Below are 21456 nucleotides of genomic sequence, written 5' to 3'. Positions count from 1 at the left end.
TGATATTGTCCACTTTGGGCCTAGACCCTCATGACTTTGCTCTTGGGCTCTACCCAAAAGGCCTCATACCAATGGAGATATCTTTTCTCTTATAAACCCATGATCTTTCCCATGTGTTTCCAATATGGGACTATGTTTGCAACCTTGCAACCCCAACAGTGTGTTCAGGGCGAACACAAGATACTCAAGCTCGTCGGGAGGCCAAAACCAATTTCTCCTCTAGGTCCCTGTCGTAGCCTCAATGAAGTCTCAAATCCACTCATGAAAAGTTCATCTTGGCGTCCAAGAAGGGGCCACCCCATGTCCACTCATGACCAAGCCATAGGAGCCGACCACTTCCTTCTCAAAGGGGCCGACCCCTTGCTTGGTGCCCAAGCAAGAAGGGGGCCGACCACATAATTCAAAGTTTAGGGGGCGTTTTAAATTTTTTAAAATCTTCTCTTTGTAGATATCTACAAGTTTTAAAAGAGAGATTTAAAATATAAAACTTTCCTTATTTGAATTATGCCACATGGTTTAAAAGAAAGTTTAAAAGTTTTAAAACTTTCCTTTTTTTAACCATCCTCATGATTTTAGAAAAAAGGAAGGGAGTTTTAAATTTGAAACTTTTTATTTTTGTAAACCATGTTAAAAAAGAAAATTTTAGAACAGAAGTTTTAAATTTTAAAACTTGATTTTAATTTTTAAAACTTTCCTTTTTTCACATCCACTTTAGGGAATTAAAAGAGAGGTTGAAAAATTTTATATGAGTTTTTCTTCATTGCTTATAATTTTTTTACAAAAATTATTTTCTTCCTTTTTAAGGGGTCGGCCACCCTTGCTTGGTGCCCAAGCAAGGGGCCTGCCAATCAATGATTGATCCAATCAATAATTGAATCAATCAAGAGGAAGGAAAAGGAAAAATAAAAGGGGAAAAGGAAAAACAAGAGGAAGATTTTAATTTTTGTAAAAATCTTTTTCTTATTTGTCTTGGGCAAGTAATATAAAAGAAGAGGAGGAGAGGCCTCATGAAGCATGCTATTCTTTTCTCTCTTCTCTCTAGTCTTCTCCTAAGGGCCGACCCTTGCTTCTTTTCATGCTAGGGTCGGCCACCTCTTGTGGTTGTTTTGTATGGCCGGATACAAAGAGAAGGTGAAGAAGAGGAGAAGTATGGATTGCATCTATTCTTATTCTATTGCTTGTGCTCCCTCTTGTGGTTGATCCTCTTCCCTTTTCTTTTCCCCTTGCTCTCTTTGTTCCTTGGTGGTGGTGGGGGCCGAAACTTAGAGATGGAGGAGGAGCTTTTACGTGGTGTTCATCTTGGAGGATCGTCGCCCACACGACGTCCAAGAGGAGGCGAGGAATATGACAAAAGATTTCGAGGTTATTAGCATACAAAGAAGAGGTATAACTAGTAATTATTTTCCGCATCATGTTAGTTCTTCTTTGTATGAATTCCAAACATAAGAGGCATATGATTCTAGAGTTTCGGATTTGTTTCGAAGTTGTGTTTCCTTTCTTTTGTTTTTCAGATTTGTGATTCGATTGTTCTTTTCGGTTAAACCTAATGTTATTTTAGGAAATTAAATATTGAATTTCTATTAAAGGCTTTGTCGAGGCAGTGGTGAATGATCTCATACCCAAGAAGGCCTAGTGTCTCACCATGTTTGACCTGGAGCCGATTTTAGAAATAAATATTTAATCAACTTTATAACATAGGTGGATTTGGATCAATAGTGTTAAGTTCCGCTTGCGATCCAAATCTAAACCATTAAGAACAGATAAGTTAAATTTGACGTTTGCGATTCCTAATTTAATTTCTAAAGAACACAATAGGTTGTTTAGGAAAGGTTCGACACGTGTACAAAATTTTTGTACAGTGGAACCGGTACGATCGTCCTAGGACTAACCAGCACAAGAGACACATGAGAATTCATTAAATTGAAGAATCTTCTGGTTCTTTAATGAGTGTCTGATTAGGTCGCAACTGTCACCTACATAAATCAAATTAATAATTTCTAATCAATCGAAACCCCTTAACGTACACTAAGGTAGTATAGTAGAGAGTTCGGGTCGTCTCTCATATGGAACCAATGGCAGGGTGTTTACTTTTAGACAAAATCGAACCAAGGGAGTTTTGTTGGGGGTTGTTCTCTAAACCTAATGCAATAAAGAAAATTCTAACTAACAAGCAAACTCATAACACAATGTCACCCTGCACTACAAGCATCACATTCTACAGAATAAACATACATAAAGAAATTAATCAAATATCCTATTTAACCATTGAAGATTACCCTGCACTGCATTATCACATTACGACAAAAAAAAAACATCTCTCAATAGGCATAACATGAAAACATGAAAACATAACAAATAACACAAACATGCATAAATGAAACTAAAACCCCAACTAATTATCGAAGATAAATCTGTCCCGCATTGTCATATTACGACACAAGAATTATTATCAATAGACAATATACAAAAATAAATAGAATTGGAAGACATATAACTAAATTATGCAAGTGAACTAAACAACCTTAAACAGCAATAAACAAAACCTAACTATGCATAATGATAAACCTATACCACATTATTACCCTATGATACATAATCAAGAATCATGCATAAATGAAACTAACAAAGTGCAATAACAAATAATCTATTATACATAAGAACGTAACTGCAAAAATCAACATGAAAGTAAACTATGTTAACCAAACTACTCTTTTACGATCAACTCCAATCGACTACCTTCCGCCATCACACGAAGGGCTTGAAGATAGGCCCCGCGGGTCATCCGAGTTGGTATGTGGTGGGTGTTGCCACAATGAGGTCGCAGGGTTGATCCTCTGGGCAGCTGGGGAATAAATCCCCTATCCTCATATTACACTCTGTCCATCACATGCTCGTTCGGATGCTGCGATTTACCTCCCTCGTGATGGCCTTGGATCGAGTACGGTGGGAGCGCTAGGGGCAAGCGTTTCACCTTTTGCCACAACGAAGGGCCTGAAGATAGAACCACTAACGCCGGTGAATAGCAACACCAAGGACTGAAACTCTAATCTACAGCTCCTAATACACGAACCACTCACAATTGACAGCGCAATTCTGGCACAAAAGAAAACAGCATAATTCTAGCACAAAAGGAAATAGCAATCTTGTTCAATTTTCACCAGAATTGAGGTTGAATAGTGAAATGTCTGTTGGAAATTGGGATCGGTTGGATGCTTCTGCAGGAATTTGGTGTAGAACTGAGGTTGAGCTTCCTGCCAAGTGTTGATGAACTGAGGTTGCTGAGTATAGGACAACCTTCGCAACCACGTCCGCAGGGAGTCTGCAGCAGCCTCAGCGTTGGGATTCAGGGAGGAGGCTCTCCGGAGAAGAACTGGACTCACAACCAGCCGGAGAAGATAGAAGAATAGCCGGCTTCCTCTGTTAGAAGCTCCCTGCTTTCGCAACCACGCCCGAAGGAAGCCTTCGGAGGTAAGGAATGGAGAAGGGATGCCTTTCCGGAGCAGAACCACTCCGACAAGGAAGCCTTAATTTGGAGCCGCTGCACTTTGTCAAGAATCGGGAGATCAGAGGACTCACAACGGCGCCGGAGCAGAACCACTCCGCCAGGAAGTGAACCCTAATTGAGGTCGTCGCCTTCATAGGATCCGCCGATGAAGCCGCCGTCCGTCTCCGGATTGGGGAAGATCGCGACAAGAAAGGAAAGCGGCATCGCGAATTCGAGGAGGAAGAAACGCATACAGTGCACAAAAATCCCGAGCCGCTCGTTACTGAACCGGATGCTCCCTTTTAACACTCCACTGAACCAGACTAGCCTGTGAACCGGACGGAACCAACTGAACCAGAAACCACCATTTAATCTTCACTTGAGCCAAACCAATTCTTGAACCAGAAACCCTCTTTAATCTTCAATTGAATCGGATTTACTTTTAAATCCCCAATCGAACCGGACCGGTCCCCTAAACTGGCATAATTGAATCAAACTGGTTCTGATTTGAACTGAACACTTGAACCCAAACAAATTATGATTTAGACTTTTTTTTCTTGAGCTTTTAAATTGAGCTTTGGATGAGACTTTAAATTTAGGCACTTAATTTGATCTTCTTCTCCTCTAACGAGTGAGCCCAACCATCACTTGGATCAAACTAGTTCTCTTTTCCTCAATTATTGTCTATCTCAATTCCTGTATAATAAAATATAATCAAATAATAATCATAATATTCATCAAATGAATAGAAATTGAAATGAAAACTAATAAAGATCCGAAATCATTAAACATGCTAAAAAGTACATATTTGGATGCATGAAAGCATAAAATATCGATAAATCATACTAAAATAATACATCCAAATGATGATTATCGGTATCCATATAAATTTTTGATAATTTTTCAAAATATTATAGAACTAGGATGTCTCAAATTGTCATACCAAAGTATAAAATTATTTGAGTCAGTAAATTTTTTTCATATGTGTGTTTCTTACCTAATACTAATTTTGTAATATAGAGATATTCAATATGCTCATCATGTGTCTCAATGTGATATCCATTTTGATTAACAAATTTTATTCCTCCAAATAATTATATATTAGCTCTTCCAAAACTTTCAATAATATTTATACTACTAGATATTGTATTAACATTACTTTTTCTCATTTCTAAATAAGAAAAATATTTTTTTTTCTAAATATAGAATGTGTTGTTGCACTATCAGCAAGGTATCTCAATTACTGAATCCAAAAGTCATGATATTCTTCATTAAAACAAAAGAAAAGATTAGTAAAAAAACATAATAGCAAACGAACTAATTTATTTTAAAAAATTTGATCATCTTAGACATTTCCATAAATACCTTCATTTCCAATCGAATTGCCTATTCCTTCATCAGGATCTGCAAAGAAATAAGAAGCATTCAAATGTGTTATCATAAAAGGACTAAGAATTATGTTATTGTCTTGAAAGACAACATTTGTCTCTATAACTTTTACTTTACCTTTTAAAGAGGATTGGTAGAGATCAGTAAGATATTTTGACGTACGATAAGTACATGACCAATATCCTTTCATGTCACATCTATAACATGAATTTTCTGATTTCTTTTCATCATTATCTTGTCTACTTTGAACTCTTTTACCATTGTTATTTGTCCACTTCCGATGGACATCATTGTTAACCCACTTCTGGTGAGTTATTGTGTTTCTTTTATTATAACCACCATGATTTTATTGAAATTAATCATTTCCATGTCTATGACCATGACCACAGTAAAATTTTTGTCTTGCTGTAATTTATCATTTTTACAAGTTATCTCATTCAATTTAGGGAATGGACTAGCACCAGTTGGACATGTCTCATGATTTTTTATCAAAAACTTATTATTTTACTCAGTTACAAGAAGATATGTAATCAACTCAGAATATTTTTTGAAATCTTTCTCTTTATATTATTGCTGCAAGAGCATGCTAGATGTATGAAAGGTAGAATATGTTTTTTGTCAACATATTTCATCGTTAATTTTTTTACCACATAATTTTAATTTTGAGCTAATTCTAAACATAGCCGAGTTATATTCACTTACAATTTTAAAATATTGTAAATATAAATGAATCCATTCATAACGAGTATTTGGAAGAATCACAATTTTATAATAGTTATATATTTCCTTCAAATTATTTAATAGTTCAAGTATATCCGTGATCATCTAATATTGGATTTGCAATCCTTCATGAAGATGGTGACGAATGAATATCATTACTTTTGCATAATTTTGTAAAAAATCTTTATTTCCATCTTTTATGGTGCCTCTAGGATACATAGTATCCAAATAAATCTCCGCATCTAGAATTCAATATTTTTTTTTCTAAAATGTCAAGAGTCACAAATTAACTTTAACTTTAAAAGATTAGACATAGTGAGAATCTAATAAAAAAAATTAAATAATTAATAATAAGTATCATGCATCATATATATTTATTAATAAATGATAAAACATGATATAATAAAAAATAATTTTGTAACACATCGTAAAATATTTTTGAAACATTACAAGTCATGCAAATAAGTAACTAACTAATAGTTAATAAACAAAGTATGAAGAAATTATAAATTTAACTTCTTAGTATGTGAATAATTTTGATAGAGAAAAATAAATATAAACATATCTATAATTTTTTCAATATTACCTATAGTTGAATTAAAAAACAAGAAGTAGAACTTTAGTGTTAATAACGTGTTATGAAATTATATAAGCAATTACATGTAAAAAGAAAATATTATTAACCTTTTCTTTTTGTCATCTTTGAAAAGAATACATATATCATATATGAGCATACATAGTTCTATAACCATCTTAAAATTCTCATGCATATATATTTATATAAATTAGGTGGTTACAGGAGAAGATGTTCACCCATCGCCAATCTGTCCTGCCCATGCAGGACATCTTGTGCAGTCTACTTATCTCGCAATGCCAAAATATAAATAAAGAAAAGTAAAGAAAAAACCGTATTGCAATTTTACTTGATATTTATCTTCCAGTGTTTTTAAAAACAAATATCAACTCCATCAAGTCAACCGCGGAAATAACATAAAGACTGCAATTAAATGTTGATATTTATTAGTGCATGCTATCAAATAACACGATTCCAACGTACATAACAACATAAAGGCGTTCCAAAAGGAAAGTTTGAGATAATTGTTTCATTGACAGAGGCCTCAAAGATCAACGAGAGTTATTGTACATGCACTGCCGCTGGAAGAGTATGCAGACTAGTACTGGTATATAAGCTCCTTGAAGGCATCACTATTTTGAGCATAATATTTAATCTCCGCCTGTGACACCATTCAAATTCCAGCATGAGCCTTCAAGTAATGAAACGGTATACGGGCACCAGAAAATAAAGGATGCACTCTAAATAAACATAAACACTCATACAGGACAGATGCACAATGTGACATGGTATGATGGTAAAGCCACTTGTTAGAGTAAGAATTATCTAATAATTGCTGTAAATTGCCAACATATTAACTTGCTGCTGTCACTGAAACAGCAATGAAAATCAAGTTAGGTATTATCCATTAAGAACATGTTTTCCATAATACGGCAAGTATAACAAAACAGGTGAAGTTTGGAACTCTAAGATATTGGCTTTAATACGATCTTAGATTTTGATTGGGCTGCCATTATCCCAAAACCTTAAATTGTCATTGACTTAATTCGTATATTTAGGACTCCACAAACTAGATCATTATCTAACTTCCCAAGAGGTGATTTTGCCAATAATAGATTCTTATATGAATTATCCCACGAGCTTTATAGTTGAAATGCTCCCTTGAAAGTTAATTACCTGACGGATAGCAGTAACAGCAGTCACAAGTTTTTCACCAAGAAATTCAATCAAAACCTTGTCTTGAGAGAGTGCTTCTACAGCTTCAGATAATTTTGTTGGCAGCCTTCCAAGTTCTGAATCATGATCGGAAGGATTTGTTTCTGTACCAAAAAAACAGTGAATAACCCTCCAATTTTGGAACAAAGAACTGAAATATGAATACAATATTTTCCTATAACAGATACAAGAAATAGATATTAAAAGAGTCTAAGATAGAACTTGAATTAACATTAAACAGAATCAAAAGACAAATTTGATCATACCAACAGGTTCAGGCAATTTAAGCTTTCTCCGAAGGCCATCAATTCCTGCAGCAATTATAGCAGCTAGGGACAAGTACGGGTTTGCACACCCATCAAATGACTTAATTTCGAAGTTGTTAACAAGGTCAGCAGATATTCCAGGTGGGCATGCAGTCCTTATTGGAGCTTCCCTATTGTCTTTTCCCCAACAGTGGTAAGCTCCACTCCAAGTATTTGGTTGAATCCGATCATAACTACATTAATAAGGGATAAGATTTAAAAATCATGATGAAAGCAACTGAAAGACATTTCTGATGAGAAATATTGGACAGAAACAAGAGATTTATCAATAGCTTTATGCATTAAGATGAACTCCACCTCTTCTTAATATTATTTTTATATGAGACAAAACCAAGCACTTAACTGCAGCCATTAACTCTGCCCTACTAACTATTATCGAGCAGCAGCACAAAATGAGGCATCCTCCTTTTCTCTATGATCTACCTTAATTTTTCATATTTGCATCGAACATTAGAATGTGCTTAGACAATTGCCATGTGAGTTACTATAAATTGTGTTAACTCAGAGAAGTTGGCACTTCTTAAGTGCTATAGAAACATTTAAAAGATTGACATCAATATCTTTTACTTGGCACACCTCTAAATTTAGTTTACAGTAATAGTGATATAAATCTTGAAACAGAAATGGTGCTAGGAAGCAGGAACATGAACGGTACAAAAGCATACTTAAGAGAGGATCTGAATCCTAGTTTGTAGAGAATACCCAACAGAAATATAACCTACTGGAAAAGGTTCAAGCATTTTCTGTCAAAAAGCTAGGCAATATCTAGTATAATTTTTCTTGGACTTAGCCTAGCTAGTAGATGAGTTAGCAGTCAGAAATTAATCACTTGACCATTGGAGTATTTTATGAGAGAAACAAAGATGGAAAGCAACAAACAATTCACACTTTGTTGTGTTGTTAGTTGGACAATAACCACACAATTCCTCACTTGAGAGCACATGCATATGATGACAAAGTACAAGAAAAACTTCTACAGATGAAGCAACATATTAAATAGAAAAGGAATTTGCATGAAACCCAGTGCTTAAAACCTGTATCACAATGTCATGTTGCTGATCTACCTGTTAGGAAGTGGAGCAGTAAATGCCAAAATTGAAGGAAGATGATAATAAATTCCTGCCATGAACTGTTCTCCAAGTTCTGACATTCCATGCCGAGTTTTTGATAAATTCGATCCCATAAACACATTTCTCCCACTCTCCCACAAACTTAAATGAACATGAGAGCCAGAGCCAAAGTCATCTAAGCGGTACCTATACAAAGAAATAATACAAGGTTCAGCAAATATCTCTCATATGCCATAAATATTACCTTTTCATGAAAACATTCAAATATAATTTTTACAAGAAATGAAAAAAATAGTTTGCATTTGCAAAATTCTAAAGCATAGATGTTAATACTCTATACACTAAAACATTCTGAGAAATTCACAAACTGCAATAATCTTCATGCAACAATAATAAGCAAAAGAGTTATCTCCCTCAAGAAAGCAGAAATACCACAACAATTTTTATTTTTGCAATATACAATTGGATACAGTCGATTAACTTTTCTGAGGTCATAAAAATGTTGCTCTCGATCTTACTTTCTCAGACATATTTGCTGACCAACACAAAATGCTGCAACTCATTAACCTACTCATTAACAACATACCAATCCCTCTTTGAAAACAATTTCTTCAAGACTATTTGTATTTCATCTGTTAGTTTGTTAACTTACTTTGGAAGAAAGGTTGCTAGCAATCCATGTTTTCTTGCAATAGATCTAACAACTTCACGTACATAAATTAAGTTATCAGCCGCAAGATTAGCATCTTTATGCCCCAGTGATATCTCAAATTGGCCTTGTCCAGCTTCTGCATGAAGCTATCACAACAGAAGGGTTAAGAATAGTTTTGCTCCATAAAGAAACAAGAATTGTAAACTAAATCAAGAAATTAAAACAAACAAAAAAGCCAAAAATAATGATTTTATTTCAAATAAGATACATCCCTGACCAACAAATTAGGTGGAACATAATTACTTTTACCAAGTTCCATGTGAATCCATGAATTGGACATCAGTATCTGTTGGACTCAACAATCTTTTAAAGACTACAAACACTGTGATTCAAACTAACAGAGGAGACAACTGGAATGACCAAACTATCTGAGTATATTAATTGGATCTTAGCCATTCATTGAACTACTCTATGTAAACATAAAATGTAACATTATTAGTCTATGTCAACTTGAGTGTCAAATCTACCCATTAGATGGGCAATAAACTTGCTAGGTTCATGCACAAATAATATCCATGCAAGAGTTTTGAGCAACAAACATCTTTTTATATAAATATATTATCGTAATGCCATGGTTGTATTGAAGCTAAGAAGAATATAAATTAAATGGTATTCGCCACAGTAGCAAGTTATAGTTGAGACTGAACAAAAGTGCATTAACAGACAGGCCTGAATGTTTTGAGCACAATGCAAACACAACCATAAAATTATTTTTGCTTAAACCGAATTTTTAGTTATAAATTCCACATGCAAAAAACTTAAATCTAGTGTAAGATATACACTATTAATCAATTCAACAAGATGTTATTACAGACTGTTGGTACAGGTTAAGACACTTGCACTTCTTATCTTAACAAAATTCCAAGGGGGTGTTTGGTTGGGGGTTATCGTTGATAACCTTGGTACGTTATCAACAAAAACCTTGTTTGGTTTAAGTAATGAGTGATTCCCGATAATAAGCGATTCCCGCCACATTAGCAAAGTCAGCATGCAAGCCGAAATTGCATTACTTCCGAAATCTAAGATTTTGGATGATTCCGGGATTATCAATTTTTTTTTTTTAATTACCCTCCACAATTCTCTCCCCTCTCTCCTCTTTGTCCGAAGCCGCCGAAAGAGAACACAATTAATTCTGTTTTCCTTCGTCTTCGACGTTGCTGCCAGAACCACCTTCGTCGTTGGCTGACGCCGCCCATCGGCCATCCGGCATAGCATCGAACAAAGCAAGGAAAATAGCTGCCTTGGCTGGAATAGCAACCTGTCTGGCAACCTTTGGTGTTCGGTTGGCGCAAGGGAGCAGCAGGTCGGCTGGAGCAACTCTTCGGTTGGAGGGAACAAGGAACTGCAACAAGATTGCTACCTCCTATGGTCGGACTAGTCCTTGACGGGAGCAAGCTTGGATGGCAAGCAAGGCTGGCCGACAGCCTTCTTTGGCCGAGGCAGCAAGCTCTGCTAGTCCTCTACACACGGTGGAGCAGTAGCCCTCTTCATTGGCCGGTGAGATCAACAACTTGATAAGTTGGCCGGCAAAGTTGAGGAGGAGTAGCAGCTTCTTTAGAAAGCTCTTCTTTGGCCGACGGCTAGAAGAGGGCAGCCCCTTCCTTTCCCTGGTGTCGGGTGGCGACGACAACCACGGCTGGTGTGGCTAGTCGGCGGCGATAAGAAGAAAAAGGGGAAGCCCCTTGTCCTTGCTCTATTCGGCGGTGGCAACGAAGAGGGGAAGAAGAGAAGTCACGGGAGAGAGAAGAGAGAAAAAGGTTTTTATTCAATTAAATTAATTCAAAAGATCAAAGGGTAAATTAGTAAATGTAAAATTAAGTGGTTGCATAACCTAAGTTGAAACAAATACCTAATAGGTTATGTTTTATTCCGCATAACTTTGGTTATGTGATTACCTAGTAATCACATAACTAAGGTTATGCATGATAACTTGAACCAAATACATCCTAATTGTTAAATGAATTCATTGGTAGATACGTACACAACACACATCAACAAGAATATCTTTCCTAGATAACAAGATGAGAGGGAGAAGCACTTCATGAGCTCAAATAATACCTGTTCAACTGAAATGCCCAAGGCTTCAAGAGCAGAATTGACTTCTTGAAAAATTGGAGATGCAGCATCAAATGCTGAAGTAGAACAGTACCTTGTCTTGTCAAAAGGAACCCACCTTTCTTTGCCATCACTGTAATCACTTTATTTTAAATTTCAGCAAGTATAAGCATCCATAGCTTTTCAAAGAGTTCAACAAGCATACCTCGTTACATTTTTTAGAAGATAAAATTCATTTTCAAATCCCGCATTCATTGTCTACAGGAAAAAAGATACATCAGTCAGTGTAAAAATTAGATGCTCTGTAGACTTCTAAGTTTACAGCTTACCAAGTTAAACTCATCCATCAATATTCTTGTCAATCTTCGCAGTGCATTTCTTGGACAATATTCCCAAGCTTCAGTAGCATTTATTTTCATGTCACCGAGTACCATTTCTTCTTGGTTTGCCCTAAGTAGATATTTATCAAATCTAAGAGTACATGATAGCTGATAAATTGTCATTCAAAGGACAAGGAGCTAGTTAAATGATAGAAGAGTTGGCAATCAATTGTGCCAGTGGCAAGCATGGCCCATGCAAATTGCAGTGATACGTCAGTGTACCAAGTGATTCTGCACTATTCACATCAATGACTTACTTTATAGCTAGTTTATAAAAGCAACGGAAACCAAAATGTATACCTGCTTAAAGTTCAACATTGCCAAAATTTTAAGAAAATGACAGGTAAAGGTTCCATACCAAGGAATCCTATGCTTTGTTGACAGATCAGGTATAAGTCTTATCTCACCAACAGCTGTTAAGTTGGTCCCATCAGCTGGACCATCACAAAATGAGCTCATTCCCATTGATGCCATAGTCAAACCAACTCCTGTATTCTTGACGACTTCATAAAATCTACTGACTGGTATAACCTGAATATACAATATTTTTAGCATATCACAGAAATAAAATTCACGTGCTATATCTGTTTGCAGAGAAAAAAGGATTTAAACAAACTATTTGCATCCCAAGTTATTCAAGAATAAGGGTTCCTTGCTTTTTTTTAATGTACAAATATTGTAGGTTACAACATGTGCAGCAAGAAACATGTTGTCAGCTATAAAATAAATGTGAAATAATTTATATAAGGTTTTTCAATGATCAACCTCCTAGATATTGTGACCAACTTTCCTATTTGCTAGGATATTTTACTAATAGATAATGAGGAATATTTTCTCCCTAAAATCAACTATTTCTTTTCATCTTCTTTCCTTTTGTAGGGCCAATGGGGATTGCTCATCTAATATTTCTTTTGAACACTATAAGTTGAAGTGTTAAGAGAGAAAGATGACAATCTTTTCTTAATTTCTTCCTGAAACACAACCAAAGGACTATTGGATCAACATTAAAAAAGAAGAACATACAAGGTGACCATAATCATCATCATAAAACTAGAGCATATGAGGTAAACATACAAAAAAAAATACCACAGATGATGGGTACAAGAATATTCATTACCCTGCATCAGTTTGTAACAACATTTATTAGCTAAAGTATCTAACGTCAAGCATTATCATCCTTCTCTATAAGGATCGTCTTTAAGAAAAATTAAGGTCAAATCTAAATATATGACAAGTATAAGGCAACATAAATAACCTGAAGAACTGTTAATTAGCATGAAAATGGGGGAAAGTTTTAATTTGTATCTTACAAATTAAACTAGTATATGGAAAATTGTTCATCATCGTTATATAATATGCAAAAAATGTTTTTCATAAGGATTTAACATGAAGTTTGAGAAAAAAAATCTTTATCTGCAAGTATCCTTTAGTTTCAAAAATCTTGGCTTTTCATTTCACTACACAAGTAATTATTTATAATTGAAAAACACTTACACGGCATCTGTGTTGAGCTGATGCATCTACCCAAATAATACGAACAAATGCAACACCATCTTTATATGGTGGAATCCTAGAAATCACATTCAGAGAAGCAACACTTTGGCTTTCAATAGAGCCAGCAACACCATTAAAGTTGTATAGCTGCAAAGAATTCCTTCTAAAGATATCCTCTATCGCTTCTAATGACTCAGAAACAGTAAGATCACCATCATCACATGCTCTTGCCAGAACATTAAAAACTACTTCACGTGCCCGCTTTGAACCTAATAAATTAAAAATAGACAAGAGCTTCAAAACAAAAACAGAACATTGTAGAATATCAATGTTAAACTAATGCAATGAGAAGCAATAAGGATAACCATAAGCATGTCTGTTTAGATCATATGGTGTCCACTCAACTCAACAAATTAATTAGCTATAATCATATGAAAATATGATTGCCCTCAAAAATCCAGTGCATAAGTTCAACTCTTAGTCTTTCACTGCTCAATGTTACTCCATCAAGGGTATTCGGCCCCTGATTATAGATTTTATTAAGCATTTTAATGCATGAACAATAGGCATCTGATAATAGTGCTGGAGTTAAGATTGAATTAGCACTGCTTGTTAAAAACTAAACTCTTCTATAGGATCAAGCCCAATAAAGAAAATAATATAGTCTTCCATCTCAAGTCGCCTATAAATTGGCAATCATGTACCTAAAATCTGAAAGTAACTTGCATGAGCAACCAAGGAAACTCAGCACACAAGAAAAAGATCAAGAGCTATGAACAGGGAGCTATATGACATGTGAGCAAAAGTTGAGAGAAAAAAAAATTAGACAAGCCCAAGCTTTAAAATCTCATTCCAAGCAAGAGTTTAAATGGTAGACTGAAACAAGACAATTTCTAAACCTTGTCGGAATGCCAACGCATAATTCTTGTGTTCTAGATTGAAGAAGGAAAAAGATAAAGAAGAAAAAAATAAAATAAAATAAATCAGAGAAGGCAAGGTTTCAAGTATCATTCTATGCTGGAGTTTATCCCTAGCATAAACGGTACAATTATGGCACTATGTTGTGCTTATATTCAACAAAGTTTAGCATGCTATGATGCTAATACTCTCTCTTATTTTATTAACTTGCAAAAATAAGAATATAGTAGTCAACTTTGTAATTGAATTAAATTTTATCATACAATGCGACACTGATACACCACACAATTAAATATGGTAAAAGATGTTGAGATAAATTTAGATGAGTTTTACCCATTTAACCACATTTCACTTTAATTTTCTAAATAAGCTTTTGTATTATTTGCTTTTGAATAGCATTTTATTCAAGATCATGCAGAAATAATGCAGAAACTAAGTTGTTACATAACCAAATCTCAACACAGTGCCACAGGTCATGATATTTGTCCCTATGTTTCGCTCTCATTTTGACCCTTGTTTAATCACCAACCATAGGATTGTTCTTGTCGAATTCATTGTCTTTTGCTGCACTGTCAGACTGTGTTGAAATTTAGGTCAAAGATTCAACTTAGTTTAGCTCTATAAAAATACAGGACGTTACAACATACTTTTCATGAGCTTTGGAAATAGTAGAACAAATCTCAACACAAAAAGAAATAATAGCTATCGCACTAGAAATAAAGCACAAAGATACTTTTTTTTTGGTTCAATGTTATAAAATATACAGAAAAAAATCAAAAGTATCTGATGGTGTAAAAAAAAAAGGGTGATTCATTCTAATATTTCGTAGGGGAAACTAAAATCATTATATGTTCTAACATTTCTTGATTTAATTGATACAGTTACTGTAAAACTGAATTGAAATTAAAATATTAAAACTAGGAATAGATGAATTGGGACTGACATTGATTTATATTATAAAATTCAAAGCATACCTAAAAAAAAAGTCTCCGGGAAGGCATACCCATCAGAACTGAACATCACCTACAGGTATATTTCATGTCATTCACAGGACATAGTACCCAACAATCATCAATCTATAACAATATATCAAAAGAAGGAAATTCAACAATTAACATCAGTCCCACTGAACAGTATGTACAAACACAACAATGAAATGTCATTCATGAGTTATGCTGGATAGAATGTGCAATGTATTTAGCAGTGAAAGAGTTATCAGGAGTGCAATAATTTAGTTTTAGGATTACGTCAAGAGAGAATCAACTTTAAATTTCTCTTTTTAACAATACTAGATGAACTAACGTGTCATAATCTATGTGATGATCTAGATTAAAAAAAAAAAGAGCTTAAGTTGTTGCAAGAAACTTTAAAAATTAAAGGTTTTACGCTAAGTACCACTAATATTCGATATGTAAATAAGTAAGAAAAAGGAATAGTTAAATTGGATAGACATCTGCAAGTAAGTGCTTTAGATAGCATTGATCTATCATTCAAGGAAGATATTGATGAAGATAAAATTAGTAGAATGGAGACCGAGTGATTAGAAAACCTTTATAAGAATACCATACAACTAGTTATACTTTATATGTTAATTTGCAGCTCTAGTACTTGACTATTCAACTACTCCCTTAGATTGATTTGGAAGAGTACTAGGTCTAGATTACACTAAGTAATGTTGATGTAGGGACCATGTGTTAGATTAAATTCATTTCAAAAGCTTTCCAAAAAACTTCTTCAAAAATCTTTGCTCATCCCTTGGACCTTTTCAAATTGTGATAAAAATTAGTTCTAATGCAAATGTTATTAACTTACCTACAATTTGAACATTGGTTCAATTTCAATGATGAAAACTTACTTCCATACCAAGGAACATTCAAGTCTTCCTACTTAGTTATTGGTTTGCCTGAAAGTCACACTCCCCCAACGTCTTCTTGTTCTCCCATTCATGACTCAACTCTTTGGATCAAGTGTTGTGGAAACTTGGCTAGCGATAAACCCTCAAAGAAGCATCAAGAGGTATCTAGTTCATTGAATTAATGAGGATTTCATGATATCAATAACACTTGGATTACTGTGTGTGATCTTTGACACCTTCCTCCTAAGCAACCTACAAATATGAAGCAACAACCACCTAATCCATCTATAGAAGCGATTTTGCACTTATGTACAGTCCCAAAAATCCAGATTTAGAAAGTCTCATCTCCTTACTAGATGGAATCAAGTTTCAAGTTATTGGTGGGCAAGAATGATGTGAAAAAAAAATAGAATATTTGAATTTTGATTTCTAATTTGAGTTATTTGGTAATAATTTGAGATAGTAGATAATTAGTCTATTTTGGTTTGTTATCTTTTATTTTACATAGTCAAACAATGACAGAGTTGTATTTCCCGATTTAGATATTTGTTTCATAGGTTTCATTAGGATTGAGCGTACAAGACATAATTTCCATGTAATTTTCAGCTTTCAATCAATAAGATTTTTTCACTTTCACTTGTTTCAGTTCATACTAACTTAGTCTCCATTCTAAATCAAATAAAAAGTGCATTATGCCATTAGGATGGATACTATTTTACCATGTAATCCAAATCTAACAATCCATCAAAAGTGAACCAAATGAGAAAATCCCATTAACTATTAGTCATATAGATAACAAGTTAATTTAATATCAATAGATTCAATACACTACTAGTTGGAACTGCAAGATTAAACTCAATGATTTTAAGCCTTGGTCAAGTGATCCTATTCGGTCATATATGGTGCCCAATGGAGTACATGATGTCACGTAGCTAAGAAAAAAAAACTTACATAGAAGCAATTATTTTAACCATTTTTAAAAAGCATGAAATTGTAACTACAAACAAGAAGACTTGCCTTCTTTATAGGTGCTAGTTCAAAAAGTTCTTTCACGGAAGCAATCATCCCTTGCACACTAAGTTTTGGCACCGCCAATCCAAAGTCAAGATAGATCTATATTGCTACAGAATTAGTAACAGTAAATATGAATAACCCAACATTAAGATCTCCTTTACATAGATTCATAGTCAGACCTGGGAATAAACTGAAGCAAGATATGAAGCTTCTTTGGAAAATGGATATGATGCATGCAAAAGAACAATTTTCGATTTTGAAAATCTCTTGTCCTCAAGAACCTTCCGCAAGTGCAGGGGGTTGCTTAGTCGTAAATCCAAATCCTTGTCTCCAAAGCTGAAATTTGAAAATAGAATTTTTTTTTAAACAATTATGCTTCTAAGTGTAGGAATTTACTTGGTAACCATTAAAGAGATATTTAGTACAACATACAAATAAAACCTCTCAAATACATGAGCAGACAATTGACTGATATTTGATGAGTGTAGGATGTACCTAAAAGGCTAAAATATACATGAGAGAGACCGTGCACAATATCCAATACAAGATAGACAATAAATTGGTAAATTGTTTTTAATATGCACTAATCTTACAGAGCAATAGGGGTAAGAATTATAAGTGAATTTTAAAAGGACATTTAAGAGATAATGAGAAATTAAACTGTAGCAAGATTTTGCATCTTACCCTGTGTGAATTTGCATAGGTAAGTCATACGACAAAGCAACTTCCAAGCTACATGTAAATAAAAAATCTATGAAGCTCTTATTCTTGATACGGACAGGTCTGCCAGCTGAAAGCAATGGAAAATAGTAGAATCATTAACCTAAATTTCATGGTGCCATCCCAAAGACATGAATCCAAATAACAGATACCATACCAACCATTTAAGTCTTCCAAAAGACCCTTCTCGGCATCCGATTTGCTAACCTCTGTATCTATTTCTAGACCACTTCTGTAAGCAGCAATGCTTTTCAAGGCTACAATTCTTTCGGCAACCGTAGAGTACAAGCTCAGGAAAACAGAAAAACAAATGGGGCATAGAGTAACAAACATGAAGCAGACAAAACACAGGTCAATGAAAGAACAAGATATCAAGTTCAGAAAAAAGATATAATTTCATCCTTGCTAGAAATTCTTCAATGAATGATTCAATTGTCCACTCTGATGTCCTGTGAGCATCCTGCAAAATAAAAATTGTGAAATTCCAAACCTAACTAAAATCAAGCCTGGAAAAGGCAAAGACAATAGTGAACCAATGATGTAAAAAAAAAAAAAATACAATATGCAATCTTGATGGTTAGGAAATATTTCTTGTGTACCATTTGCAACTTTGCATTCTATTAATATGATTGTAACTACTGGATTGCAAAACGTAAAATACGGTAAATGATCTGAAGTCTTCTCTTATTTCGGCAGTTCAATCACAGACAAGTTCATCAAAAAATAGGTAAAGGATGGATGTATTTTAATGTCCTACTAAGAAACTGTAGGTGCCAAATTAAGATTATTTCTTGGAATTTAATTCAATTTCAGTGGTTATATAAATTTCATACAAAAACCACAATGTAGTAGCAAACTCAAAACATTTGTGAATACTCATTTCTTATCAAGTTGAAAAAATATAGCTATTCTGACTAAAAAGACTTCATGTGCATCAAATATTTCTTACTCTTAAGTGATTAAACTCTAACATGGTGACATAGGTTTTCACAAAAAATGGCCACCACAAGGTCAGAAGGATTCATTAAAGAAACAGAACAAAAAAACTCACATCATTAAGAATTGTTTCAGCTAAATGCTCAATTCTCAAAATTCTGCCAACTGCGGGAACAAAAGACTTGTGCCACTCCCAGTCATTCATTTTATCAAATTGAATTCCATCGTCAAGAAATATTGCAGATAGATTAGCAGCTCCAAAACATTTCGCACTGATGGAAAGTAACCCCAAAGATTCTCGGTGATGTTCCAAACTACTCATTGAAGCCTCACAACCACACAGCGCAGCTAGATCCCTCAAACTCCTCTGCATAAAATTGAAATGATAACGCATACTGCTGATGTAGGTAAAAAATCAAGTCATCAGGGAAAAGAAAATTGGATAATTCAAACATTTGGTATAAATATAGTCAATGAATTCACATTATCACATACCATCTTGGCAGCATTTCACATTGAGAGAGTAGAAAAAGACAATTATAAGTGTGTAATAAAACTAGTACTGATGTGGCTACTTTCCTATTCAATCTATATATATATATATATATAGAGAGAGAGAGAGAGAGAGAGAATTGCTCTGCTACGGACATCGCGTGACCTTACAGACCCCGGGAGCCTGGAGTCAATCCAGGTGCCTGAATTGACTCCAGAATATTTTTAAAATTTTTTTGTTTTTTTTAGTATATTATATATATTTAGAGTTCAAAATTTTAGAATTTAGGAGTTGGGTTATAATGGGTTTGAGTCAATAAGATTTCCCTCTAGGGTTTAAGTTTTCCTCTTGGATTATAGTGTTCAAAATTAAAAATTTTAGATAATCACGAAGTATATTATATGTATTTAGGGCTTAAGATTTTATGATTTAGAAGTTGAGTTATAATGGGTTTAAGCTTATAAGATTTTCCCTCTAGGGTTCAGGCTTCCCTTTTAGGTTATAGTGTTCAAGATTAAAAATTTTAGATGCTCACGGGATATAGTGTTTCTCTTTAAGGAAATGTTTATTAAAAAAATAAATGAATCTAGGTGCTTGGACAGTGGTCCAGCGCTTGGACCACTGTCGCGCATTATATATATATATATATATAATTTCATCATTAGTTTGGATTGATTCAAAAACTTTTTGTTTCAATTTTTATTCTCTTTGCAATTAGAAAATGTAAACTGAAAAAAAAAATGAAAATTTGGTATGTTTTTATATGAATTTAAATATTTCATGTCATTGTCTATGTTAACTGGATAGCAATTCTTAATTTAGAGCAAGTTAAAATTGTTTAATTTCGTTTAAACAAACTAAACCATTAGCTACTAGCTACTTTAATTCGAAGGAATAATCGAAGATAGCTTTGTATCCACCAGGTAGATTCATTTATTTCTTCCAGTCACTAATACAACTCGTGTTCAATAGAACCTAGATTACTCGAATACACTCATCGAAGTCCATTCGTCCACAAATGAGAAAGTACCGTCCATATCAATAAGTTTCTTTAGTAACGCTTATAAATGGGGCCTACTGAAAATTTTGTCAGCGCAATGATTGTATGAATGATATTTGCAATTTTAGAAGGTCATGCTACACAATGAACCAAACAAAGATGTCTGCAATTGTATCCATGATCATTGATCATGCTACACAGTAAACGCTTATGGAGTGGAGTGGAAGCACAAAAGATGAATTCAAGAAAGAAAATGGTACCTTGAAGGAGAGAGTATGAGGGGCAAAGGGTAAAGCGTCGCCCTTGGCCTCGGAGAAACAGTGCAGGAAAGGGAAGGAGGAATGGATGTCGACCAGGTTGTGGGCGTGGGCGTCGACCGCCGACACCGCCTCCACGGCCGCCTTCAGTTCCCTATATTTATCCTCCATCGCCGTCGCCCGATTCTCTCTCGATCTCTCTCTCCCTCCTACTTCGTCTTCTCCAGGCGATGCGAGATGCCCAACGTGACTCTGACTCCTAGCCTTCTACCACATATGCCGTCTGTAGATGTTTGACCATACACTTCGAAATGCGTGAAATATATTTAATCAGAGCAGAGCGAAATTTAGTTCACATTTTATCAAATTGGCCATCCGGAATTTCAAAATATCAAACTTTTAACGATGAACAATGGTTGTGCCTCAAATACAAAAACAATTGGAATAAGAAATACAAACGGAAATAAGGAAAAAAAATTGATTGCCAAAAATTATGAGCTGGAGAAGAATTTTTTTTTAAAAAGATGAATAATAAAAACAGCAATCATTAATTATTTAATTATTATATACGATCTCGGTGTAGGTGAAAAAAATAATTTGATTGCCAAAAATTATGAGCTGTAGAAGGATTTTTTTTAAAAACGTAATGAAGATGAATAATAAAAACCGGCAATCATTAATTATTTAATTATTATATACGGTCTCGGTGTAGGTGAAAAAAATAATTTGATTGCCAAAAATTATGAGTTCGAGAAGGATTTTTTTAAAAAACGTATTGAAGATGAATAATAAAAACCGGCAATCATTAATTATTTAATTATTATATACGGTCTGGTCTCGGTGT

General features: G+C 34.3%; 1 protein-coding gene and 1 long non-coding RNA gene across 2 annotated transcripts; both read right to left on the bottom strand.

Moving 5' to 3' along the window:
- Positions 1-2593: 2593 nt before the first annotated feature.
- LOC122054162 lies at positions 2594-3755 on the bottom strand. The gene is made up of 2 exons (XR_006132593.1): positions 3078-3755; positions 2594-2991 (listed from the first exon to the last, which is right to left on the bottom strand). It is a non-coding gene; the product is annotated as an uncharacterized LOC122054162 (long non-coding RNA).
- A 2836-nt stretch (positions 3756-6591) lies between these two features.
- Positions 6592-20916, bottom strand: LOC122052907 (protein fluG-like). The gene is made up of 18 exons (XM_042614648.1): positions 20616-20916; positions 18978-19229; positions 18319-18386; positions 18088-18203; positions 17891-17996; positions 17386-17542; positions 17210-17305; positions 15312-15360; positions 13420-13688; positions 12284-12456; positions 11875-11995; positions 11751-11803; positions 11549-11678; positions 9431-9576; positions 8773-8964; positions 7649-7881; positions 7344-7486; positions 6592-6828 (listed from the first exon to the last, which is right to left on the bottom strand). The coding sequence occupies exons 1-18, from the start codon at positions 20781-20783 to the stop codon at positions 6766-6768; spliced, it is 2535 nt and encodes an 844-aa protein (XP_042470582.1). The 5' UTR covers positions 20784-20916; the 3' UTR covers positions 6592-6765.
- Between the last annotated feature and the right edge of the window lie 540 nt (positions 20917-21456).

This window comes from Zingiber officinale, chromosome 3A (assembly GCF_018446385.1).
Source record: "Zingiber officinale cultivar Zhangliang chromosome 3A, Zo_v1.1, whole genome shotgun sequence".
Classification (NCBI taxonomy): Eukaryota; Viridiplantae; Streptophyta; class Magnoliopsida; order Zingiberales; family Zingiberaceae; genus Zingiber; species Zingiber officinale.
The sequence above is the reverse complement of the archived record's forward strand: the minus strand, read 5'-3'. Positions and strand labels throughout refer to the sequence as shown.